Source organism: Vanellus vanellus (genome assembly GCF_965231255.1).
Source record: "Vanellus vanellus genome assembly, chromosome: 25".
NCBI lineage: Eukaryota > Metazoa > Chordata > Aves > Charadriiformes > Charadriidae > Vanellus > Vanellus vanellus.
Genome location: NC_138930.1, coordinates 2,255,313 through 2,277,597, shown reverse-complemented (window position 1 = coordinate 2,277,597; position 22,285 = coordinate 2,255,313). Strand labels below are relative to the sequence as shown.

Sequence of the window (22,285 nt, the reverse complement as noted above, 5' to 3'; positions counted from 1 at the left end):
CGGGCGCGTCGGGCACTTAAAGCGCGTCGGGCGGCGGCGGGGGCCGGGCTGCGCCGCGCACCGGTTTCGCTCGCCATGATCTTCGATCGCCTCAAACGTTTTGTGATCGTGCTGGAGGGTACGGAACGGGACGGCCCCACCGCCTTCAGCCCCGGGCAGGCGGTGTCGGGGCGGGTGGTGCTGGAGCTGGCGGCGGCGGCGCGGTTGGGAGCCCTGAGGCTGCGGGCGATGGGCGCCGCCCGCGTTCACTGGACCGAGTCCCGCAGCGCCGGTTCCAGCACCGCCTACACTCAGAGCTACAGCGACCAAGTGGAGTTTCTCAGCCACCGCGACACGCTGCTGGCACCCCCAGGTACGGCACCCCACAACCTCCCCCCAGGTATGGCACCCCACCACCCCCGGGGTGGCATCCCCGAGAGCGGCGGTGTGGGTGCACCGGAGACCCCAGGGGCTGAAGTACCGGGTGCGTTGGGCAGCCTGGGGCACCCCAGCTACAGGGTGCTCCGGACACCCCATCCAGCTGAAATCTGGGTGCATGGGGCAACCCAGCTGCTGGGTGCATAACACCCCAACCAGCTGAAATCTGGGTGCATGGCAAAGCCTGGGGCACCCCAGCTACTGGGTGCTCTGGACACCCCAACCAGATGAAATCTGAGTGCATGGGGCACCCCAGCTACCGAGTGCATAACACCCCAACTGGCTGAAATTGGGGTGCCTGAAACAGCCTGGCTGCGGGGTGCTCCAGTCACCCCAACCAGGTGGAATCTCGGTGCATGGGGCACCCTGGCTGCCGGGTGCACGACACCCCAACCAACTGCAATCCGGGTGCATAGGGTGCTTTAGGGTCTAGGCGTGCTGGGGACTGGGAGCATGTCCCCCCCGGACACCTGAAATGCTGAGTGCACTCCTGGGGTGCACAGCCAGACCCTGCTGCTCTGCAGGACACCCTGGTTAGGGACTGGCCCCACACGAGATACTCCCCCCCCTTTGCTGTGGGTGCTCCTTGGCAGGGAAGCAGCGTTGTAAAACTCCTGCGGAGGTTCAGGAGTGTGCTTTGAGGAGGGGGCTTGGACTAGGTGGTCCCCAGAGGTCCCTTCCAAGCCCCACCGTGCTGTGCAGTGCAGGCAGGGGGGGGGTGCAGACCCTGGGGTTTGGGGGCCTTGGCTGCCCACCTTTCCCAGAGCTGCTCCTGGGCTTGGCCGGGAATCTCTGGGCTCTCACTGCCGAGCTGCAGCACGAGGTGGCTGCAGGATGAAGCAGAGCCCACCCGGAGAAGCTGCCCAGTTCTCTGAGGAGGTGTCCTTGGACGGTGCGTGCCTGGAGACACGTGGAGAGCAAACAGTGCTCGGCACCCGCGGGACATGCCCGGCTCTCGTGTCACAGCTGTGTTAGTGCTGCTGCAGTTTAACCCTGGCAGAAACACCCCTGTGCCACCCTGCTGCTCTTTTGCTGCGTACTGTACGTCTCCGCCACTGATTTGCCCAGGGAGGAAGTTCTGCAGGGGAGAGATAATCGTCTTAAATCTGTTTTGCCCACAGACAATGGTGAGGTCACCGTCCTGCAGGCAGGAAGGCACGAGTTCCCCTTCACCTTCCAACTCCCCGAGTAAGTTGACGTTTTGTTGTTGCCTTAATGCATAGGGGGAGAGGAGCCGCTTGGTGCGTGACACCGGTCCTGGGATGGGGAGGAGGGACAGGGCACCTCGAAAATAAGGTTCTTTCAGCAAAGCCCTTCTGAATTGGCTCGTCGCTTATACGCAGGACCCTGGCTACCTCCTTCGAGGGAAAGCACGGCAGCGTGCGCTACTGGGTGAAAGCCAAACTGCACAGACCCTGGTCAACGGTGAAGAAAGCAAAGAAGGAGTTCACTGTGATTGAACCCATCGATATCAACACGCCTGCACTGCTGGTGAGCATCCCCTGCTCCACCCCGGGGTCAGTGGCATCCAAAACTTCCCCGGGAAGCCCACAGGGAAGGTGTCTGCCTCCCCCTCCGGCATTAGAATGCAGGGCTGATTTCCAGAGGGAATATTTGCCCCCTGTAACTTGTGCCCTCCAGCGGTACCTGGGCCGGGAAGAGGTCATCTGTGCCTCTTAGTTTTTGGAAACTTTAACGCATTGCGACAGCGTCTTGCATCAGATACCTAAGAAGTTGCTGCTGCTCCCTGGCAGGTTCTCAGTGCCAGGGAGGCGCTTGCTTGGAGTTTCATCTTTTCTTACTAAATAGCTTAAATATTTCCCTCTCTCCAGGCTCCCCAGGCAGGTGCTAAGGAGAAACTTGCCCGTGCCTGGTACTGCAATCGTGGCCAGGTTTCTGTGACTGCCAAGATTGACCGAAAAGGCTACACCCCAGGTAAGATGATGTGCTGGTGCCCTTGAACCTCTGCCGGCCCTGGGGTAGACCCCAGCGGGAGGGGATTTGGGGTCACTGTGAGCTGGGCTCTTGGCTTCTGGCACGAAATCAGTCGGAGAGCTTTAGTGTGTGCACCTGATGTGGGCAGCCTCCTCAGGACACGCTCCTGCTGGATTAAACCTTGTGCCTGCAGTGCCGGATAGCACGACCAACCCTCAGTGATCCCATGCAGGAATTCCTTGAGGCAGGACCGGGCTCCGTCTCCCCTCCTCCAACATGTGCATCTGTTTTGGTAGGTGAGGTCATCCCTATCTTTGCTGAGATCGACAACTGCACAAGCCGAGCGGTGGTGCCCAAGGCGGCCATCATCCAGACTCAGACCTTCATCGCTCGGGGCACCAAGAAGCAGAAGAAGTCAGTGGTGACCAGCATCGTCGGTGACTCCATTGCAGCGGGGAAGCGGGAAGTGTGGCACGGGCGGGCGCTGAAGATCCCACCGGTGGGTCCATCCATCCTCCAGTGCCGCATCATCCAGGTGGAATACTCCCTGAAGGTGAGGCATCTCGCGGGGAGCATCGCAGGCTCAGTTTTGGGCATTCCCCTTCTCACCATTGCTGTGCTCATTGCGCCCGCTTTGGGCCGGTGCAGAGATTTTTGGGGCTGGTGATTTGTGTAGGGTCTTGGCTTCTCCCCATTGCCCCATTGTGTGCTCTCCCCGTTGCTGTGTTGCCCCTCGTGCGCAGCCTGAGAGCTCGTGCAGCAGCATTTGCATCTCCCTTTGCATCCCGCTGCCAGAATTCCCTCCTGGCCAGCTCGAGCCAGTGCTCTGGGGAGATATCTGCCCCTCTGGACTGGGAAAACACCAACAGCTAAGCTTCCCTGCTGTCTCCTGTCTCCGAAGGTCTGTGTGGATATTCCTGGGACGTCCAAGCTGCTTCTTGAACTGCCACTTGTCATCGGAACGATCCCGCTGCATCCCTTCGGGAGCCGCACATCCAGTGTCAGCAGCCAGTACAGCGTCAACCTGGACTGGTTGAGCACCATCCCAGAGCAGCCGGAGGGTGAGCATCTCCCTGGACCTGTCTGGGTGCTCCAAACCCCGCTGGTCAACCCGCTCTGGATAGCGAGGGTCAGAGCAGGTTCTCGACCTTATCTCTTGCTCCAGGACCAGCTTTTGCTTTTTTGCCTATTTTTGGGGGTTGTGGTGCTTCATCTCCTGGGTTCCCTCCTCGGGAACTGGGAGGGTTTGGGAAGTACTGGATTTTAAGCCCTTTTGCTTGGATGTCTCCCATCAGTGGAGAGTGTTTCCTATTCCCTGATGCCTCTTTTTTTCTCTTCAGCTCCCCCGGAATACTCGGCAGTCGTGTCCAGCCCGGAGGCGGAGGAGAGCCTGGCTCCGCCGTGCCGCAGCGAACTCGGCGGCATCCTGGAAGGTCCCTTCTTCGCCTACATCCAGGAGTTTCGCTTCCGACCACCTCCGCTGTATTCGGAGGTAACAAATCCCCCTGGGCTGGGCTGGCTGGCGGAGGTGGCTGGAATGTGCCCGCTGATGAGGTTTTTGACCCTAAACTTGGCTTTGCAGATTGATCCAAACCCCCCTTCAGACAGCATCCGTCCGCGCTGCATGACCTGTTGAGAGAAGCGCATCGGATGCGGTTGACAGCATGGCGATCCCTTGGGATGAAAGCTTGCACCTTCGCAGCACTTCAGTCTGGAAATGGGGACACGGCGGTCGTGAGACCGGAGCTCCTGCAGCGCTGACACCCCGGCTCCGCTCACTGCCCTTCGCCGCTCTTGTTGTGACTGTCGCACGGACCGACACCAAGCGTGGTGTGGTGGGCTCGTGCGTGGTAGGAGAACATGTGAGACCCCGCGGTGTGGAGCGGCTCCGCGTGCGGTGGGGCCGGACACGGAGGGTTAATAACCGCCCCAGGATTTTGGGGTTCAAAGGGGGAATGTTTGCTCTCCCCTTGCCTGCGGTGGCTCCGCGCTGGCAACTCCTGTCATGGAAAAGAGGAGCTTGGAGGTATTTCTCAGGATTACTAGAGAATATTTTAGTCTTGCTGGGGGCAACCAGTCCCGTGGTGATGCAGGTGCAGCCGTTCTCCTGCAGTAGCTCACCAGGATTGCTGTTCCCTAAGAAAGTAAAAGGCCTTTTTCTGGCCAGATGAAGCAGAGACTTCATCCACTGCTGATAAACTTTGCCACGAGCCTGGTGACGCCTGTGGGGGGAATGGTTTGAGCTAATCTACCGAAACTGTAAAGGCTTCCATGGGCTGTTACCGGGGCAGAGGACTTGGGGGACAAATTTATGATCTGTGGCAGCATTTTTAGTGCCGTTTACCGAGAACAGGAAAGCTGGTTCCTGTGTGTCAGCACCAAACCCGCACAATGTGCTGGTGCCTCCCCCATGATGGAGCTGTGAAAACCAACCCCCAAAGTGCGGTACCGCCGCAGGGGTGTCGGAGCTGTGGCTCTGGCATCTCCCTGGTGGCCGAGGAGACGGGAAGGAAGCCCGGTGCGAGGCTGGTGGCAGCCACAAATGCTGATGGGAGATGTGGAAGTTGAAATAAGTCCTTCAGGGCCAGGAGTCCTGCTCAGGACGGGCTTGATCCTGCGCCTGTAGAGGGGTCGGTGGCCCCGGCACGGTGAGGACACAGCAGCAACCTGCGCTCACCGGTGTGGGAACTGGTGAGCCGGGTGGTGTAGCAAGGACCGTTGGAGCGTGCGTGCCGGGGGCTGACCCCGCTTGCTCCGGCATGACCTGAGCAGAGTTTGGGTGCTGAGGACCTTTGCATTCCCTCACTGAGACAATCCTGCCCGCGAGGCTGCTCGCGTCCCCGTGCACAACCAAAGCCAAGTGTGCCTTCGCCTCCGTGCTGGGGCCGCGCTCTGCTCGCCGGGGATTGCTCAGATGACTTTTTTTTTTTTTTTTTTTTTTAATATATATATATATAGGTGAACACTTTTGTAATAACCACTCTTGTCTCTGATTATTCTTTTTGTACCACTTTTTGTTGGGCAATTTTTTGCTTGAAATAAATTCTTTAAACCCACATGTTGCCTGGATGTTTTTCTGTTGCTCTCTTTCTGCTTCCCATTGCCCGGAGCCGTGCGGCTCACGTGGCTGTTGGGATGTCGGAGCAGAAACGCTCCCTCCCCTTGCTTCATCGCCCCGTGGGCGCCCAGCTCCACCCGGCACCCAGTCCGCACCACTGGGATTAACTGGGTCACGGCAGCAGTTGGGGATAGGATTGGACCCCCATGCTTGGAGCCCCCCTGCGCTGCTCTCGCGGTGAGCACTGAGTGATGCTCTGCTCCGTGCCTGCAGCTCCTCCACCTCCGTGCAGGTTTGGCCCTTTCCCCATCTCCTCGCTTAGAAGGGCTGTGAGCGATCCTGTTGTATTTTTCCACACTCGCTTCCTATTTAGCATCTGGGCTGCCGGAGGACGGACGCACTCTCCTCCATCTCGAGAGCCAGGCAGGGACCCGGTGGGTCCAACTGGGAGCTGGGACGCTCCCAGGGTGGCTTGGCCGTTCCGAGGAGGGTTGGGATGTGCCGGCTGGGAGCGGCTGCTGCCATGCAGGGAGAGCAGGGAGGCTCCTTCACCTGCTTCCTTGCTTGGGATTTGGATTTTAACAGCACTTCTGTACTTAACACCCCTGCTAAGCACAGCAAGTCGTGGCGCGTGCAAACAGGGCTTTAGTTGTGTCTTCCACAGACCGTGCTGTTTAAAAATATTGCCACTGGAATGTGATTTCCCTCCCCCCTTTTCTTTTCTTTCTTTTTTTTTTTTGTTTTTTTTTTTTTTGTTTTGTGTTGTTTGCTGAGCTGCTCAGGGCCGCGGCTGCCTTGGAGCACGTGCTGCCGTGGTGGCCCAGGCGCTCGGCCCGCAGCCCGGCCAGATAACGCGTTCCCCGCGTTTGCCTGCGAGAGCCGGGTGCTCATTCAACCTTTATGCAAATCTCATTTTTCTTTGGCATCCCCGGCCGCGCCAAGTAATCTCCCTCGGAAGAGGATTAACCCACCTCGCAGCGAACGTGTCTGCATCCTCCTTTGGGAAAACGCACACCCAGATCTGCTGCTCGCGGTAGCGGCGGCCGGTGCTGCGTGGCCTCGTGGCTCAGCCGCACTGGGGGCATTTTGGTGACATCAAAGGGCGCAAACGGCGGCGCTGCAACCCCTCTGGTTAAAGATGCCTCCCAAGTAAACCCTGTGATCAACCCCCCAGGGCCAGCGCGCAGCCAACCTCCACCACGCCGCGGCACGGCACAAGGGATCCATTCTGCGTCGGCAAACGCCGAGCGGCAGAGATCGCCGGGGGCTGCAGGTCAGACCCCGATCATCTGCCCCAGCCGCACAAGGGGATGCTTATTCCCAGGGCCGGAGGGGGGAGGAGAGCCGCCGAGCACCCCATCAGTCCCACTGCTCCTTTCTGGGAAAGGACGTCACGCCGTGATGGTGACAGCACGGGGACAGGCCATGCCGGGACGGGGAACCCAACGCCGGTGGGCACCGCTCCCGGTCCCCACGTGGGAGGGATCTTTCCAGCAGGAATTCTTGCAAATGCCTCCAGGTTTTTCTTGTAAAGCCGGACAGTAGCGCAGCGAGGCGGGGGGGGGGCACGGCCGGTCTGGGTCTCTTGCCAGCAAAGGGCCGCGCTGCTGAATCCCGGAGGGGCTAAAAATACCCCGTCTGGATATTCGGAGCTGGGGGGGGGGGGGGGGGGGGGGGAGGCGCAGACCGCCCCGGGACAGTGCTTTCACAACCGCTGGCAGTGCCGCCGGTGCTCCCTCCAAACTTCTGCTGTTTATCTTCCAAAGTCCTTATTGAACAGCCCGGGCCGCTCTCCTGTTTATCTGCACGTGGGGGGGTTGGGGCAGGCGGGGGGGTCCCTGGGGGTCTGCTGAGCCCCGGACGGCCCCGTGCCGGGTGTGGCGATGCCGGCCGGGCCGCGGCATGGAGACCCGATGCTGGGCAGGAGGTGCATTACGCAATTACAGTGCTGGGAATATTTATAGCTCTTGGCCCCGTGAGTCGGAAAATGCTTCCCAGACCACCCGGCAAAATCTGCTCCTCGCGAGGGGCGTGGAAATGCACCCCCCCTCCAACCTCCCCGCTCCCCCGCCAGGCTCTGCTCTTCTCTCTTTTCCTTTTTGCCCTTCAGCCCCAAAAATGTGGGACCCCTCTGCCTCAGGTATGGGGGCGTCGGGACCCTCCACGCTGCAACTCACAGCCCTGCAGGGTGCCGGGACCCCCCCGCTGCAGCTTCGGGCCCCGCAGCCCCTTTCCGCAGCACACTGCGCGGCTGCTCCTTCCCCCCTCTCTCCCCATCCCCGGAGGATGCTCGGTCCCGGCACGGCGGCCGTAGCCTTCTCTTGAAGCTGTTGTCCTCCGGCGGAGGGTCAGCGGCGGGGGGCCAGCGCGGCCATGCCGCGGGGAGGGTGACACGCGAAGCTCGCGGCCGTCCCGGCGCTGGCAGGGACAGAATGTGCCGGCGCAGCCTCGCGAGGGCCGGGGATTAGCTGCACGGCTGCTGCCTCCCGGCCCCGGGCACCCAGCCAGCTCCCAAAACAAGCGCCGCCTTCCCCCATCCCAGCCGGGCTGAGCCCTGCCGGGGGGGGCAGATCGCCCCAAAACACCCACCGTGGGGTCACCGGGGGCCGGTGTGTTTGCAGGGTGGGTGGGTGGGTGGTGGTGATAAATCTGGATTTCGCCCGAATGGCCGTGTCCCCGCTCCGTCCCCGTGCTGGGGAGGGGGTCGATCCGCTGCCCAAACTGAGCATCTTTGCAGCGGGGCCGAAGCCAGCGCTGATGGGTGCTCGGGAGCGCAGGGACCTGCTTGTCCCCAGGCTACGGGACCCGTGCTGTGCCAGCGGGTCCCTGAGCACCTTGGGGACACACACACGGTCCCCGACAGCACCGGGCTTTGCTTTGGTTTTGCTCCGACCTCCGGTGCCGCAAACGGCACGGCTCAGTCCCGGGCAGAGTCTCCGGGGTCCCCCTTCACGCGGCGGTGGCAGAGCTCTGCCAGGGTGCCGGGAAGCAGCCGTGCACCCCGACATGCCGGGGCGGCATCGCAGCAGCCATCCTTCACCCGCTGACTCAGCCGCCTGTTTGCCGGAGCCGCTCCCGCCCACGGAAACCGCAGGCAAAGTCCCCGCATCCCTGCACCGGGGCTTTCCCCGCCAGCTCAACAGGAATCGCAGCTTTTTCCCGGAGCAGCGGCCAGGCCCGTGCAGAGGAAAACTGCAGAGAAACCGGGGCTGGATTATGCCGAAAAAACAGGGTCTGGAGCAGCCGGATGGATGTGTCGCATGTGCCGCGTGTGCCGTGCCCGGGGAGCACGGTGCCGGTGCGAGCGGGAATCACGGGGCTCACCGAGACGCCCCACAAAGCCCGACGGCGGCGGGCGCTAACGGTGCCGGTGCAGCGTTTACCGCAGGGCTGGTTGATGTCGTGGGCTGCCGGGGAGCAAACCACCGCCTTTCTTCACCATACCAAACCCAACCCCTTGTTTTTCTGGGGCTGACACACACCACCACCACCCCCCATTTGGGGTCCCTTGCTGTGGGGCTGCCCGGCCCCTCACGCGGTCACCGTGCCCTCCCTCGGGCGATGGAAAATTTTTATGACTTTTTGACTTTTATCCAGTTGTTTGGGAGCGAGGAAGGGGCCGGGCGCAGCGCACAAACATGTCTATGTATAAACAGCGGGGACTGCGCGGGGGGCTGGAGCCGCCGGCGCCGGGTGCCAGCGGGGACCCTCCCCACCGAGCCGGGTGTCCCCTCTCCCGCTGGGATCCCGACGCGGCACCCCGGGCTCGGCGACCCAGATCCGTCCCCACGGGGACGCAAATATTTTGGCTTTGTCAAAAAAAAAAAAAAAGAAAAAAAAAAAAGCAAAACCACCACCATTAAAAAACAAATCCCCCCCTCCCCGAGTCATCCGCTGGCGGCGCGTGACGTGTTGGCACACAAACAGGGCGCGTGGGGATGGCGCTGGCCCGGTTGGGGACACGGCATGGCTCCCACGCCGGTATGCGGGGGCAGGCTGGGATCTGCGGTGACAGGGCCGTGCCCTGTGCCAGGGACGCGGCGCGGTGGGACTTTGCACCCAGCGCCGCTCCCCACCCCGGCTGTGTTTGCCGTCACTCCCGGGCGCTGCTCCGCAAGTCGTGCGGAAACCCTCGTCCGGCGCAGGGGTGCCACATTTCAGGGGGGGACACGGTGCGGTGGCACCCCATGTCCTGATCATGGCATCTCCCCGCAGCTAAAGCCTTGCTCGCACGGGGTGTTCGGCACCAGGGGTGATGCAAACGGCACCGCCGCCCTCACCGATGGGCTGCCGCGGGTGCCGGTGGGGATGTGGCTGTCCCCAGCTGAGAGGCAAGGAGCCATCACCCCCGCTGCTCCCCGTCCCCTGCCACCTCATCCCTGCTCCCGGGGCGGCTCCTGCGATGGGGTGACCCCGCAGTCCCCACCGCTCCCATCCCTCCTCTCACTCCCCGGTCTCAAAGTCTCCAGAAACGGGGTGGTGCTCCTTTTTTCTTCCCCTCCCCCCCCAAGAAGCAGCAATTTTGAGCTGATTTCAACAAAAAAACTCAGGCCAAGCCCAGTTTGGGGGAGATGGAGGGTCCGAGCCGGCTTGCGGGGATGCCCACACATGGCCAGGAGCTTGCAATTAACCCCGTCCCCATTTAGTGACCTCGTTAGCAAGCCTGCACCCAATTACTTTTAAAAGCAAGGGTTTATATGAGCAGGGAGAGGGATTTTCCTGCTAAGCAGCTGTGTAAATGCCACCGTATCCCGGCACGGCGATGGAGGCAGCGATAGCCCGGGGGGGTCCCAGCCGGTTGGAGGTGGCCGTGGCGGGCAGCGCCGGCGGGGAGGGCGGCTGCGGCGCTGATGGATGGTCCTGGGGGGCCCTGAGCCGGTTCGCTCCGCTTTCCTGGTGGTTTTGTGTGTGAAAAAATGAGGGAGAGTCAATCTGCTTGCAAAGAGTTGCTAAACATTGGGGGAGAAGATCTTGGGGGGGGGGGGGGGGTGGAATTTCTCTTGGTCGTGAGTTTATTGCCGCGAAAGCTCAGCCGGTCGCGTGCTCCGGGATCAGCCTTTTTCCCTGTGTGCACAGATAGGGGTTTGCTTGCAAAAATGGGATTTTTCAATTTTTTTTTTTTTTTTGGGGGGGGGTGGTGTGGTTCTCCGGTTCCTACCGAGCCAGCTATCCTTAGCTCAACCCCGGCCGCCTGCTCGAGCAAAATATGTTTACGCCGCAAACCTCTGGACGGGTCGGCCGCCAAGCGGGCAGGGGAATGTGTGCGCCGATAAGGGCGCCGCGTCCTTTCCTGCCACATCACCCGATAGCCGGGGAAGCACACGGAGGTGGCCGCCCGGCTCCCAGCACCCTGGGTTTATGATTTCTTTTATTATTATTCTAGGGTTTCAGCTGGGGGGGAAGAAAAAAAATAATTAAATAATTAAATGCAATAGCTGTGGCTTTGCTGCTCCAAATTGCTGCCAAAGCCTGGAAAGCTTCGGCCGTGCCAGAGGTTGAACTGCCACCGGGGCTGCCAGCCCTGAGAGCAGCCATCCGAAAACGTTAAAACTGCAGAAAGAAAATATTTCCTGCCGTCACCGGTGTGTTTCTGGCGGGGCAGAAGGAGAAAATGGTTTCTAACCGCATCTCCCGGCTCGCGCGCCGGGGCACGCGGCATCCCAGTGCAGCCCCGCAGGGGATGGGGCGGCTCGGAGCCCCTCACAATGGGGTGGGGGGGGAAAAAAAAAAAAAAAAAGCCCACCCCACATTATTAAATATTGAATTTTGCTGCTGCTTCGAGTCATTTTCCATTCTTGGGTTTGGAAATAGCGCTTAGGCCGGGTGAAGCTGTTGCAGCAGGCGAGCTCAGCCTGACGCGAGCAGGAAAGAGCCGGGGGGTGCTGGGCGGCCGCCGGCCCTGTTTGCAAAGTAAAACTGCAGTTGTTGTTGTTGTTGTGACACTGTACGGTTGCGAAACGCCGGCGCTGAAATACCCGTGACTTTCAAAACAAGCCGAGCCCAGCTGCGGCCGGCGGCCATCTGTCCAGCTGTGGGTGGATGTCCGTCCGGCCGTGGTCCCTGCAGCCCCTTCCCCGCTGCAGCGGCACGGTGGGGATGCCTGTGCCAGCGACGCTGGGTGGGCAAGAACGCCCAAATCTTTTCTTAGGGAGGAAAAACAATAATTCCCCAGCTCCAGAGGTTTTTTTTCTTCCTCGAGGGTCTGCAGGGCATCCTGGCCGCGGGGGGGGGGGGGTTCAGTGCCGGGGGAGGGGGGGGAAGAGTCGCCTGCCCCTGGGTGAGATGCAGCCCTTGAATTCCGCTTATAGAATAAAGAAAATATCCTGGGGATCGGTTTGTTTGCTCAGAGATTAAGTCAAAGCAGCTCCTGAATGGTCACCTAATCCCCCCGGGAGCGGGTGGCATTGTGTAGGTGGTGGCTTTTTGCCCGGTAAATAATCCTCCTCCCTGCCACGGCGCTCGCGGTCCAGCCGGGCTCTAACACCTCGCTGGCATCGGCCCCGCTCGGGGAGGGAGAAAAGGTGCGGGGAAGGGGCGCCAGAGGGACGGAGAGATGCGAGAAGGGGCTGCGGGGTTGCAACCTTCTCCACTGCCCGTCCTAAAACCAGGCTCTGCGGGGCTGCGTTTGTCCCGGGGCTGGGAAACAGGTTAAACTCCTCAATCTGGGAGCAAAATCCCAGCCCAGACCTGCGGGGATGGACCTCACCTTCCCTGGAGGCTCGGACACCCCCCCCTCCAAGGAGCTGGTGTTTATGGGGCTGTAGCAGCCCCCTCCGGCTGCTTTCGGGTTGTCCTCCAGTGCCGGCCTGAGTGTGCATCCCCCAAAATCAGGGAGCCCAACACAAAATCCCCAGGCTCCGAGCATCTTCTCGCTGCACCGGCTGCTTTCTCGGCATGCGGCGCTGAATCTTCCGCTTAACCAAAGCAAGCGGAGATGGTGCGATGGCGCAGGGTAAATCCGCTCATGCGTGTCCCCGGTGCCATTTGCTTTTGGGGGAACACGTTGCCGGGAGCCTGCGGGAATCGGGGGAGGTTTTCCGTGGTAGGGCAGGATGCTCGGCGCTCGCCTTGGCCAGCGGCACCTTCACCGGGCAGTGCTGGCGCCGGCGGGTGTAAACAGCCGTACAGGAATAGTCAGGGTACGGGGCGACGTAAAAAGGCAGCGCAGGACATAATCAGATGTCCTCCGCTAAAAATAAAAGGCAGCCGGTCTTAAATCAGCTGCTTGTAAAGGTGTCGGGGTGCGCGTGTGTGGATGGCTGCGGCTGCTCCGCTCTGCTCCCCCGGGGAGCACCCCAAAGCCGGGGGGGGACCCCATGACTCAGGGTGCTTTTGGGGTTGATGCTGGTCCGGCTGCGCTCCCGCCGTCCCCCTGCGCTGGGCTGAGCTTTATTTTCCCCATGACGGTGGGGTTTTGCTGCTTACCCCAGAGCTGCTCTACAAGGAGTTCCCTGTTCAGTGTAATGAGTTGCTCGTTCTCAGGCTGCAGGTGGCGGTGGCTCTCGCCGGGCGTAACTGATGGCCCGTGGCACGTCTGGGTCCTGCACGGCGTCAGATCCGGGCGGAGGAGCGGGGAAGGTCACGTCCTGGCTGCGAAAGCTGACCTGCTGGCCACCCTCGGGTCGCTGGGCTGAGCGCGGCTCCCGGAGAGTCATTTGGAAAACGGTCCTGTGAAATTTAAACTAATTAGAAAGTCCTGAGCTGCTCACTTGCACTAATTGGCAAGGCCGGCTTAATTAATTTTCCCCGGCACGTTGCCTGCGGGCTCTGAGCGGCACTGTGTTCCCGGCAGAGCACTGACCAACTCTGGACATGTGTGGGAAAGAGGTGTGGGGCAGTAGGTGGGGACAGGACTGTCCCTGAAGGTGTTGGGGGGGGACGTGAGCGGTGCCATGGGTGACCCCGTGGGGGTGTTGGGGGGGGTGTCTCCCATCTCCCCCTCTTCCCGGGGTGTTTTTAATGCAATCAGGACTGGCTGGCCAGGCACGGACTTGTTCCATCAACAGGAATGATTAACCGCCGGCGGCGCTGGCCATGAGCCGGGCAATGTGTTTACCACTGCCGCCCAACCGTGCCGAGCCGTGAGCCCGGTGCCGCTTCCTTCACCGCTGCGGTCCCAAAAACAGGCTGTGAACCGGGGCCGGGAGTGAAACCCAAGCGCGCGCTCGCGCCGAGCCGGTAACCGAATACTCCCTCCGCACGTGGCTGGCCCCGTGTGCTCCGACGGCAGACCCAGCATCACCCCAACCCCTATAAAATCCCTAAATCTGATCTCTCCCGTTGGGTTTCTGGGGCTGGGATCCCTGGCCTCCAGCCCATCCCGAGGGATTTGGGGTGCCGGGGAGCACGGATGGAGGCTGCGGCGATGCGGGAGCCCGTGGGGTGATGCGTGGCGGGGCGGGAGAGATGGATTTGCTCTGCCGGGAGGTGGGGAAGCACCGTGGGGACGCGGGGCTGGTGCCACCTCGTGGCTTTGCCGGCAGCTGAGACACCCTGGACGTGCGGTGCCGGACACCGGTGGGCATGGCGGCAGTGGGCACGGTGGCGGAGGGTCCTGCATGCCCCCAGCCGGCTGGGACCCCTGGCCGTGGGAATGATGCCATCGCAGCCGTCCCCATCCCCGGAGCGCCGGGAAGTGCCGTAAATCCCGACCCACCCACCGCTGGCAAAGATCACATTGGGGAACGTGCCGAAACGCAGCCATGTGCCGCTCCGGCTGCGCTTCCCGGTGCGTTATCGCCAGTCGGCATCAGCGCGGTTTCCGCCCACGCGTGCCGGTGCTGCGAGTGTAATTTTGGTTAAATCCCTTTGCAAAACACGACTGGGGCTAAAAGCAGCAGCGAGGAGGCCGAGCCGTACGCCGGCAACTGCGGCAGAGGCACCGCGGCTGTGCCGGTACTGCCTTTCCCCGGACTTCCCCGTGCTACTAACCCCTTATTTTTAATTTTTTTTTTTTTCCTTTTTATTTTTTGCACTCTCAGCAAGTAAACGCTGACGTCTCCGGCCCCTGCGCACAGGACAGATAAAACCACAAACCGCTCTTCATCTTCAGCAGCATCTCCAGTTCTGCCCCAGATAAAGCCGAGGCGGCGGCACAGCCCCACACGGGGGTGCCGGGGGGGGGGGGGGGGGCCATGCTCGCCCCGGGTCACCCCCAGTCCCGGCCCCGCTGCGTCCTCCGCAGCACCGTGGGTTGCCCTCGACCCTAAATCCTTGCTGTAATCTGCCTGGCTCAGGCAAGGGAAGCCGCCTCAGCCCTGCTGCTTTGTGCATTTATTTATTAATTTTAATTTTTGCTTTTTCCCCCCCTATTTATTATTTTTGCATATTTATTAATTTTTGCTTTTTTTTTTGCAAGTATCTGGTGCTGGGGCTGTTCGTGCCCCCATCCTGCAGGGGCTGGGGTGATGCTGGCCCCGGCTGCCACGGGAGGGCAGGAGGCAGCTGCCGGCGGTGAAGCTCCGCTTCTCCTCCCAATCCCACCAAGGAAATACCCTCAGCCCCAGCCGGACTCTGCAACCGCCTTCCCTCGTTATTTACCGCTGATGAAAGGCTGAGGCCGGGAAACGCGTGGCCAGATCCCGGCCCCGTGCAACGCTGCATCTGGAGGCATCGCCTTCCATACCCTGGAAACCAGAAAGCTCCCTGAAAGTGCTGGTGCGACCATGAGCCCACCAGGTGGGCGCTCAGCATCCCACATGGGCACTCAGCATCCCGCTTGGGTGCTCAGCATCCCATGGGATACCCTCCTCGTCCCCCTCCTGCTGTCCATCACCGCTGCCCCAGCCTGGTGATGGCTACGGCACCAATTTCTCCGGTGGCGGGTCCCATCCTTCCTCGTCCCTGATGATGACAGGTTTGTCAGAGATGAGCAGGGCAATGGGGACCAGTGGCTGGTGCAGCCCCCGCCTTCCCTCTTCTTCCTCCTCCTCCTCCTCGCCGGGTGGGCAGCCGGAGCAGCCGGTGCTGCCAGGCGGTGGAAATCCCACCGGGCTCAGCACCTCCTGCCTCCGGTAGGTGAACGGCAGCTCCTTCTCGCAGCCCAACGGACACACCACCACCGGTTCTTCAGCCGCAGGGCTGGGCCGCGGCACGCCGGGCTGCGGTGTGCCGGGCCCCGTGCTGGCATCTGCCATCTCCTTGCTGGGATTCAGCTCCGTTATCAGGAGCTCGGCTGCGCTGAACCTCTCCAAGGGCTCCACGAAGCCTGGCCGGGGCTGGCCCTGAGGGTCGGATGCGTTTGGGGTGGGAACGTGCCATACCATGGCTGTGCATGGGCGCCTGCTGGGGTGCAGGATGCGGCCCCTCCTGAGCTTTGCATCTCACCTGGCTTGTTTCGCCGGTGGAGAACTGGATGGCTTTGGTGCCCATGGGCTTGGGCAGGGGTGGGAAGAGGAGGCGGCGAGCCCTGGGGAGGGGGTGGTTGGTGAGAGGTGGGTAATGGGGGAGTGGGGAGGGTGGGATGACCGGAACTGTGGAGGCGAAGGTGCCATTGTCACCTCTTTTTGCTCAGCTGGTAGACGGTGGCCACAGCAGAAAGACCGAGCAAGATGCCCAGGTACTTCAGGTTGGATTTCCACGCTGCTCCCTGGGGACCTGGGGATGGGCACAGCTGGGTGGTGGCATTTCTCTCCCCAGCACCCCGCCTGGGACACCGGAGCCGTTTTGGGGTGAGGGTGAGCACCCCCATGGAGAGCACCCCACAGGGACTGGGGAGGGGAGGGGGTCTCCAGTTACCCAACGCCTTGGTCTGGAAGCGCCACCCGGTGCTGCAGGTCCCGCCGCTCTCTGCCGTCACCTCCCAAACGCCCGCCCTGTAGGCTGTGCCGGGCCGTAGGTTTCGAAGGGTGAAGTGCGACGCCGCAGCATCTGCTTCAGCATCTGGGAAATGATAAGGAGCAGGCGGTAGCCCGGCGGTAGCCCGCCCTCCTCCTGCCCCATGGGGATGGCGGGGGGGTGTGTGTGTGTGTGTCCCACTCACATGTCACGTCGTCCCCCTCAGCCACGTGGCAGATGAGGTACTTGGCCAGCGCCCCAGGACAGGCGGCACGGGGGGACGGGCTCCACTGGAGGACGACGGCAGCATCCCTGGCGCTGGCATTGATGTGGATGGGCACGGCCAGCGAGGCTGCGCGTGATGGTGGCAGTGGTGGTGGTGGGTGGAGGGTGCGGGAAAAAAAAAAAAAAAAAGGAGGAGTGTTTTATAGGAACTGCCCTTTTTGCAGTTAAACCGGGCGCGCGGATGCTCCGTGTTCCCATACGGACCGTTGCTGGCGTAGTGGTGCCCCAGGGCGAAGGTGGACCAGCCCCGCGCCGGGGCCCAGCCGTGCACGGCCAGGCGGTAACACCCCGGCACTTCCAGTGCTCCTGGGGAAGGAACCGGGGATACCAGTTAAACCCCCACCAGGATCCAGCCCCTGGTGGGGGGGACGGGTGCGGGGCTCCGGATGCTGCTCCCTTGCCTCTCTCTATGTGGATGCTCTTGGCTTGGAAATCCCGTCGGATGCAAACGCCCCGTTTCAGGGCTCCCGGCAGCGGCTGCTGCTCGAAGCAGTAGACTAAGCCAGAGCTGGGTGCTTCCCACCGCGCCATCACGGTGCTGCCGGCCACGCCGACGTCCTTGAAGCCGAGATCTGGGGTGAAACAGGGAGTGCAAGGGACAGCCGGCATCCCACTGGGTGGGAAATAACTCCCTGGAGGCTGCCGGGAGCTCGGTCCTCCCCACAGGGCAGGTACCTGCACGCTGCTCTGCCGGCACGTAGACCTGCTGCGCCGGCCCCGGCCCGGCGGCGTTGGCCGCCGTCAGCAGGATTTCATACTGGGCCCCGGAGAGGGTGAGGTTGTGCGCCGTCACCTCCGTCCCCAGCACCACGGCGTCCTCCCCGGCCGGCTTGGCGCAGCGGCACGCCGGCATGCGGGTGCGCAGCGTGTAGGTGACGTTCCCCTGCTGCTCGGGGGCTCGCTGGGGGGAAGGGAGAAGGAGGTAGCTCAGGGGGTGAAATGATGGGGGGTGGAGGGGAGGGGACACCCAGGAGGGTCCTCGGGGATGTCACCGTACCTGCCAGCGCAGTCTCAGCACCCGCTGCCCGTCTCTCCCCAGTTTTCCCAGCTGGTAGCTCAGCTCTGGGCTCGACAGGATTTCTGCAAGAGGAAGGAGCCCGGCCAGGCTGTCGGCATTTTTGGGAGCCATTGGGATCCCACCCGCTTCCTCTCCTCTTCCTCACCCTCGGGAACAAAGATGGAGCTGCTCCAGTTACTCCAGTAACTGCTCCAGTGGGGGAGCTTGTGCCGGAGCTGGACCTCGAAGGTGCCGTCCCTCCCCAGGGTGCAGGTCACTAGAGCGAGGTGGCAGGGTCAGGCGGGGGGTGACACCCCCTTTCCCCCAGCTTTTGGCCATCGCGGGGTGCTGGGGGGGGCAGGGGGGATCATGGGGCAAGAGCCGTCCCCCCCGCCAGGACCTGGGAGCACCCCCGGGAGATGCTCATCCCCCGCATCCCTGCGGGCTAAACCAACCTGAGTCATTCTTGTCCGTCACCATCTCACACAGCACCTGCAGAGAGAACCGGGGACGGAGGCACCCACCCAGTAAAACCAGTATGTTACTGGGACATGAAAGCGGATGCTGCCTCGTGTCCCCTGAACATCCCAGGGGCTGGGAGAGCCAAACGGGGTGCAGGGGACACGGTGGCCAGGAGGGTCCCCTTTGGCTGGGGTACCATGGCTTCGGCCGTGGGACCCCCCTGGCAGCAATTGAGTGGGGTGGGGGGTCCCTGGCTGCGGGGGGGTTCTCTGGGGACAAGCGTCCGGATTTCATCCGTCGTTGTCATTAGTATAATCTGGGGTTTTGCCTGTGTAATCCCCATGGATCACGGCCCGATCCTGTTACGGGCGGCAGCAGGATCCCACGGTCGGGAGGACGGGGCAGAGCCAATAACGCAGTGAAACAGATGGGGCACGGCCAGGTTTGGGGGGGGACTGCGGCGTCACCGAGCCCCCACGCTCCCCAGGCTGCCGCGATGCTACTGACCACCCCGTCGGTCACCGCTGGCTCTGGCAAACAGCGTTTTTACCTGTGTCCAGCTGCGGTCACCGTTCCTCTGGAAGCGAGCCTCCCACTGCGGCAGCTGGCCCCTGCGGTGGCACGGTGGCCACGGCACCCGCAGCTGCAGCCGGCCACCGGTCTTGTTGAAGGGCATCCCGGTGGGGGGCGGATCCAGCTTGACTGTAAAGATGAGGCGGTCTCGCGGTTATCGGTGCCGGTGCTGGCGCCCAGCCCGGCCCCGCGGGCACTTACTGGCCTTGTCGAGGTACAGCGTGAGGTTGGGGGTCCTGTGGACGCGGTCCCCCCAGCGTGCCTCCACCCAGGCTGTGGCGTTGGTGAGGACGTAGACGCGGTGATCATTCAGGGTGTACATCGTCCCCGTGCCCACCTCGAACCGCTGGCACACCCTGGGCTTCGTGTAGCTGCGGGGGGGGAGCGGGCGCAAGGTTGGATCCGGGTGGGCTTGGGATGCAGAGGGCACATGTCCCCACATCTCCCGGTCAGGATGCGCCCCGTGGGCTCCCCAGAACCATCCCCGCCACGGTGACCGACTCACCAGAGCGCCAGCAGGTAGGAGGTGTTGCCGGCGGGGCCGCGGGGCGGCCAGGAGCACTGGAACTTGCGGGAGTTGCATTGCTTCCAGCAGGAGAAGTCGGGGGCCGCGGGGGTGCCTGCAGGAGAGGGCAGTGGCTGGGGGGTTCCCGGACCCCAAATCCCGGCGGGTCGGGCGCGGCTGGGATGGAGCAGTGGGGTAACCATCGCTCGATCACCGTGTCGCTCGCCTGGGGGATCGGAGCAGCTGCGTGGGTGATTCTCACCCAAAAAAACACCATTTCGCCCCTCCTGGGGATGCGGCACTGGCCGGTGCCGCTCGCCCCGGCTCCCGCCCGCCGCCGGCAGGGATTCACCCGGCTTCACTCCGTCCCTGTGGTTTCAGGCGAGCGTCTCCAGCACAACCACAGCTCCCCGGGCCTTATCGGCCCCGAATCGTTCATTGAAAGTTTTCTGAAGTTATCTCTCATCTCCCGACGCCGCAGCAGCACTTACCGCCCCGCGCCAGTGCCGCCAGCGCCGCCAGCAGCCACCCCAGCATCGGCCACCCGGCGTGTCCCATGCCGGATCCAGTGCTCCGCTGCCCTTCCCGGATGCCTGGTCCCCCACCACCCCCTGGGTGCCCCCCCTCAGCTCGGCGGCAGCCCCGGTGCTCGGCGCAGCTCCCCGCACCCGGCGTTTCCTCTTCTGCTAAAAACTTGCCGAAGGGCGGCTGGTCCCAGGCAGGGCAGAGCGCGAGGCGTGATTGCATGCCTCACTTTTACCAAAAGCAAAAGAGAAAGCAACTAAAATATCCCCCTTTTCTGCCGGCACGCGTGCCGGGACTCGGCCAAAAACCTGCCACGGCTGCACCGCGTGATCCGGTGGCGCCGTGTGCCCCGGCCCAGCAAGAAGTGCAAGGTAAGCAAAAGAGATGTCTCAGGGTTTTGGGGGTTTGGGGCTTTTCTGGTTTGTTTTTTTTTTTTGCAAACTTCCCGGCATGTTTATGATCCTCTGCCCGTAACCGGGCGAATCACGAGCGGCTGCCCCGAGGTTGGGGTGTTTTGGGTTTTCGGCAGCACATGTGCCTGTGTGTGTGCACGCGCGTGGGAACAGAGCTACCCCCGAAACCGGGCTCCTTGTGCCCATCCCTGGCACAACTTGTCCCCCGCCGTGGCGAACAAAGCCCCAGTGAGGCAGAAGATCGCGGCGTCACTGGGGCAGCCGCATGACAGGGCGGATGACCCCAGGACGGTGGAGCCGGGTGGCACCGAGGGCCGCGCACAGAGTCCCCTTGTCCCCGCAGAAAGCGTCCCCTTGTGTGGCTTTTACTCGGGGCCGGAGGGCGGTGGTGGCAGGAGCATCCCTGCGCCAGGACAGCGCTGCCGGGACCTCTCCATCCCACTACCGCGGGCATGGCCGGGGTGGGGGCACAGAGGGTTCCCTGGCACCTCCTGCCCTCCTGCCTCGCTGCGTGCCCTGCGCTGCCCGCCCGGGCTGGGGTACACGCCGTGCCATGCCAAACTGAGCCGCCGTGCCAGGCTTTGCCGCGCCACAATGTACAGCAGGACTGGGCTGTATTGGGCTGGGCTGTGCCATGCCATACTAAACCATGCCATGGCTGTGCCATGCTGGGCCGTGCCATGCCAGACTGGGCTGTGCTGGGCTGTACTGGGCAGTGCTGGGCTGCACCAGGCCATAAGGACTGTGCTGTGCCATGCCAGCTGCGGGACAGCAGTGGGCTGGACCCCCCCGAGCCAGGGGGGCTGTTGCTACTGTGTGCCCTGCTGTGCCAGCCCCAGGCCATGCCGTGCTGGGCCATGCCGAGCCAGGCAGCCCATGCCAGCCCTGTGCTTTGCTGAGCCAGCCCCAGACCATCCTGTGTTGCGCCACGCTGTGCCATGCCATGACAGACCCTGCCATGCTGGGCTCTACCGAGCCAGGAGGACTGTGCCAGTCCTGGGCTGTCCCGTTCTGTGCTGTGCCAGACCCATACCGTGCTGTCCTGTGCTGTGCCGGGCTGTTCCAGCCCTGTGCCATGCTGCGCTGTGCCACGCTGTACTGAGCCAGGCCTGTGCCAGCCCCATGCCATTCCAAGCTGTGCCAGATCTGTGCCAGATCTGTGCCAAGCCATGCCATGCCAGACCCTGCCATGCAAGGCTCTACTGAGCCAAGCAGACTCTGCCAGCCCCAGTCTGTGCCGTGCCGTGCCAGCCCCATGCCATGCTGTGCCACCCCATGCTGTGCCATGCCGTGCCATGCAGGGCTGTGCTGAGCCAAGCAAGCTGTGCCAGCCCTGGGCTGTGCCATGCCATGCCAGACCCATCTGGTGCCGTGCCAGCCCCATGCCATGCTGTGCCATGCCATGCCATGCTGTGCCAGCCCCATGACATGCTATGTTGTGAGAGCCCCATGCCATGCCAATGCTGTGCCTGCCACATGCCATGCCTTGCTGTGTCATGCCACGCCAGTCCCATTCTGTGCCATGCCGTGCCAGCTCCATGCCATCCCATGTCATGCTGTGCCGTGCTGTGCCATGCCAACCACATGCCTTGCTGTGCCATGCTGTGCCATGCTGTGCCAGCCCATGCCATGCCATGCCATGGTGTGCCAGCACATTGCATGCTATGCCGTGCCAGCCCCATGCCGTGCCATGCTGTGCCAGCCCCGTGCTGTGCTAGACCCATGCCATGCTGTGCCATGCTGTGTCATGCTGTGCCATGCCAGCTCTGTGCCGTTCCATGCCAGCCACATGCCATGCTATGCCATGCCGTGCCGTGCCATGCCATGCCAGCCACATGTCATGCTGTGCCATGTTGTGCCATGCTGTGCCATGCCAGCCCCATGCCATGCCACGCCACACCGTGCTGTGCCATTCCATGCCAGCCACATGCCATGTTGTGCCATGGCAGCCCCATGCCGTGCTATGCCATGCCGTGCCGTGCATGCCATTCCATGCCAGCCCCATGCCGTGCCGTGCCATGCCGTGCCATGCTGTGTCGCCCCATGCCATGCCGTGCTGTGCCAGCCCCGTGCTGTGCTAGACGCATGCCATGCCGTGACACGCCGTGCTGTGCCATGTTGTGCCATGCTGTGCCATGCCAGCCCCATGCCGTGCTATATGCCATGCCGTGCCGTGCCGTGCCGTGCCATGCCAGCCCCATGCTGTGCCGTGCCATGCCGTGCCATGCTGTGCCATGCCAGCCCCATGCCGTGCCAGCCCCGGGCTCGGTGCTGATGCGCGTCCGGTGACGCGGCGGGGCCGCTGGGCGGCGCACCGGGCGGCGGCGGCGGGGCGGACC

The 22,285-nt window shown here is 62.6% G+C and overlaps 2 protein-coding genes across 2 annotated transcripts; one reads left to right on the top strand and one right to left on the bottom strand.

Moving 5' to 3' along the window:
* Position 1: 1 nt before the first annotated feature.
* LOC309681343 (arrestin domain-containing protein 2-like) lies at positions 2 to 5,408 on the top strand. Its single transcript, XM_082495199.1, has 8 exons — positions 2 to 352; positions 1,539 to 1,605; positions 1,761 to 1,908; positions 2,250 to 2,352; positions 2,649 to 2,905; positions 3,254 to 3,413; positions 3,693 to 3,844; positions 3,935 to 5,408. The coding sequence occupies exons 1-8, from the start codon at positions 76 to 78 to the stop codon at positions 3,986 to 3,988; spliced, it is 1,218 nt and encodes a 405-aa protein (XP_082351325.1). The 5' UTR covers positions 2 to 75; the 3' UTR covers positions 3,989 to 5,408.
* A 9,648-nt stretch (positions 5,409 to 15,056) lies between these two features.
* On the bottom strand, positions 15,057 to 19,545 carry IL12RB1 (interleukin 12 receptor subunit beta 1; the record flags this gene model as incomplete). The annotated part of the gene is made up of 14 exons (XM_082495195.1): positions 15,057 to 15,633; positions 15,737 to 15,818; positions 15,910 to 16,006; positions 16,148 to 16,291; positions 16,392 to 16,538; positions 16,676 to 16,777; positions 16,873 to 17,043; positions 17,147 to 17,372; positions 17,469 to 17,551; positions 17,635 to 17,745; positions 18,441 to 18,632; positions 18,705 to 18,874; positions 19,009 to 19,123; positions 19,500 to 19,545. The coding sequence occupies 14 exons, from the start codon at positions 19,543 to 19,545 to the stop codon at positions 15,208 to 15,210; spliced, it is 2,112 nt and encodes a 703-aa protein (XP_082351321.1). The 3' UTR covers positions 15,057 to 15,207.
* Between the last annotated feature and the right edge of the window lie 2,740 nt (positions 19,546 to 22,285).

Excerpts from the sequence above, each read along its gene's own strand:
- LOC309681343 (XM_082495199.1), top strand. The coding sequence starts at position 76 with ATGATCTTCGATCGCCTCAAACGTTTTGTGATCGTGCTGGAGGGTACG. Across the intron at positions 2,906-3,253 it reads AGGTGGAATACTCCCTGAAG|GTCTGTGTGGATATTCCTGG; the intron begins GTGAGGCATCTC and ends CTGTCTCCGAAG. Across the intron at positions 3,845-3,934 it reads CACCTCCGCTGTATTCGGAG|ATTGATCCAAACCCCCCTTC; the intron begins GTAACAAATCCC and ends TTGGCTTTGCAG.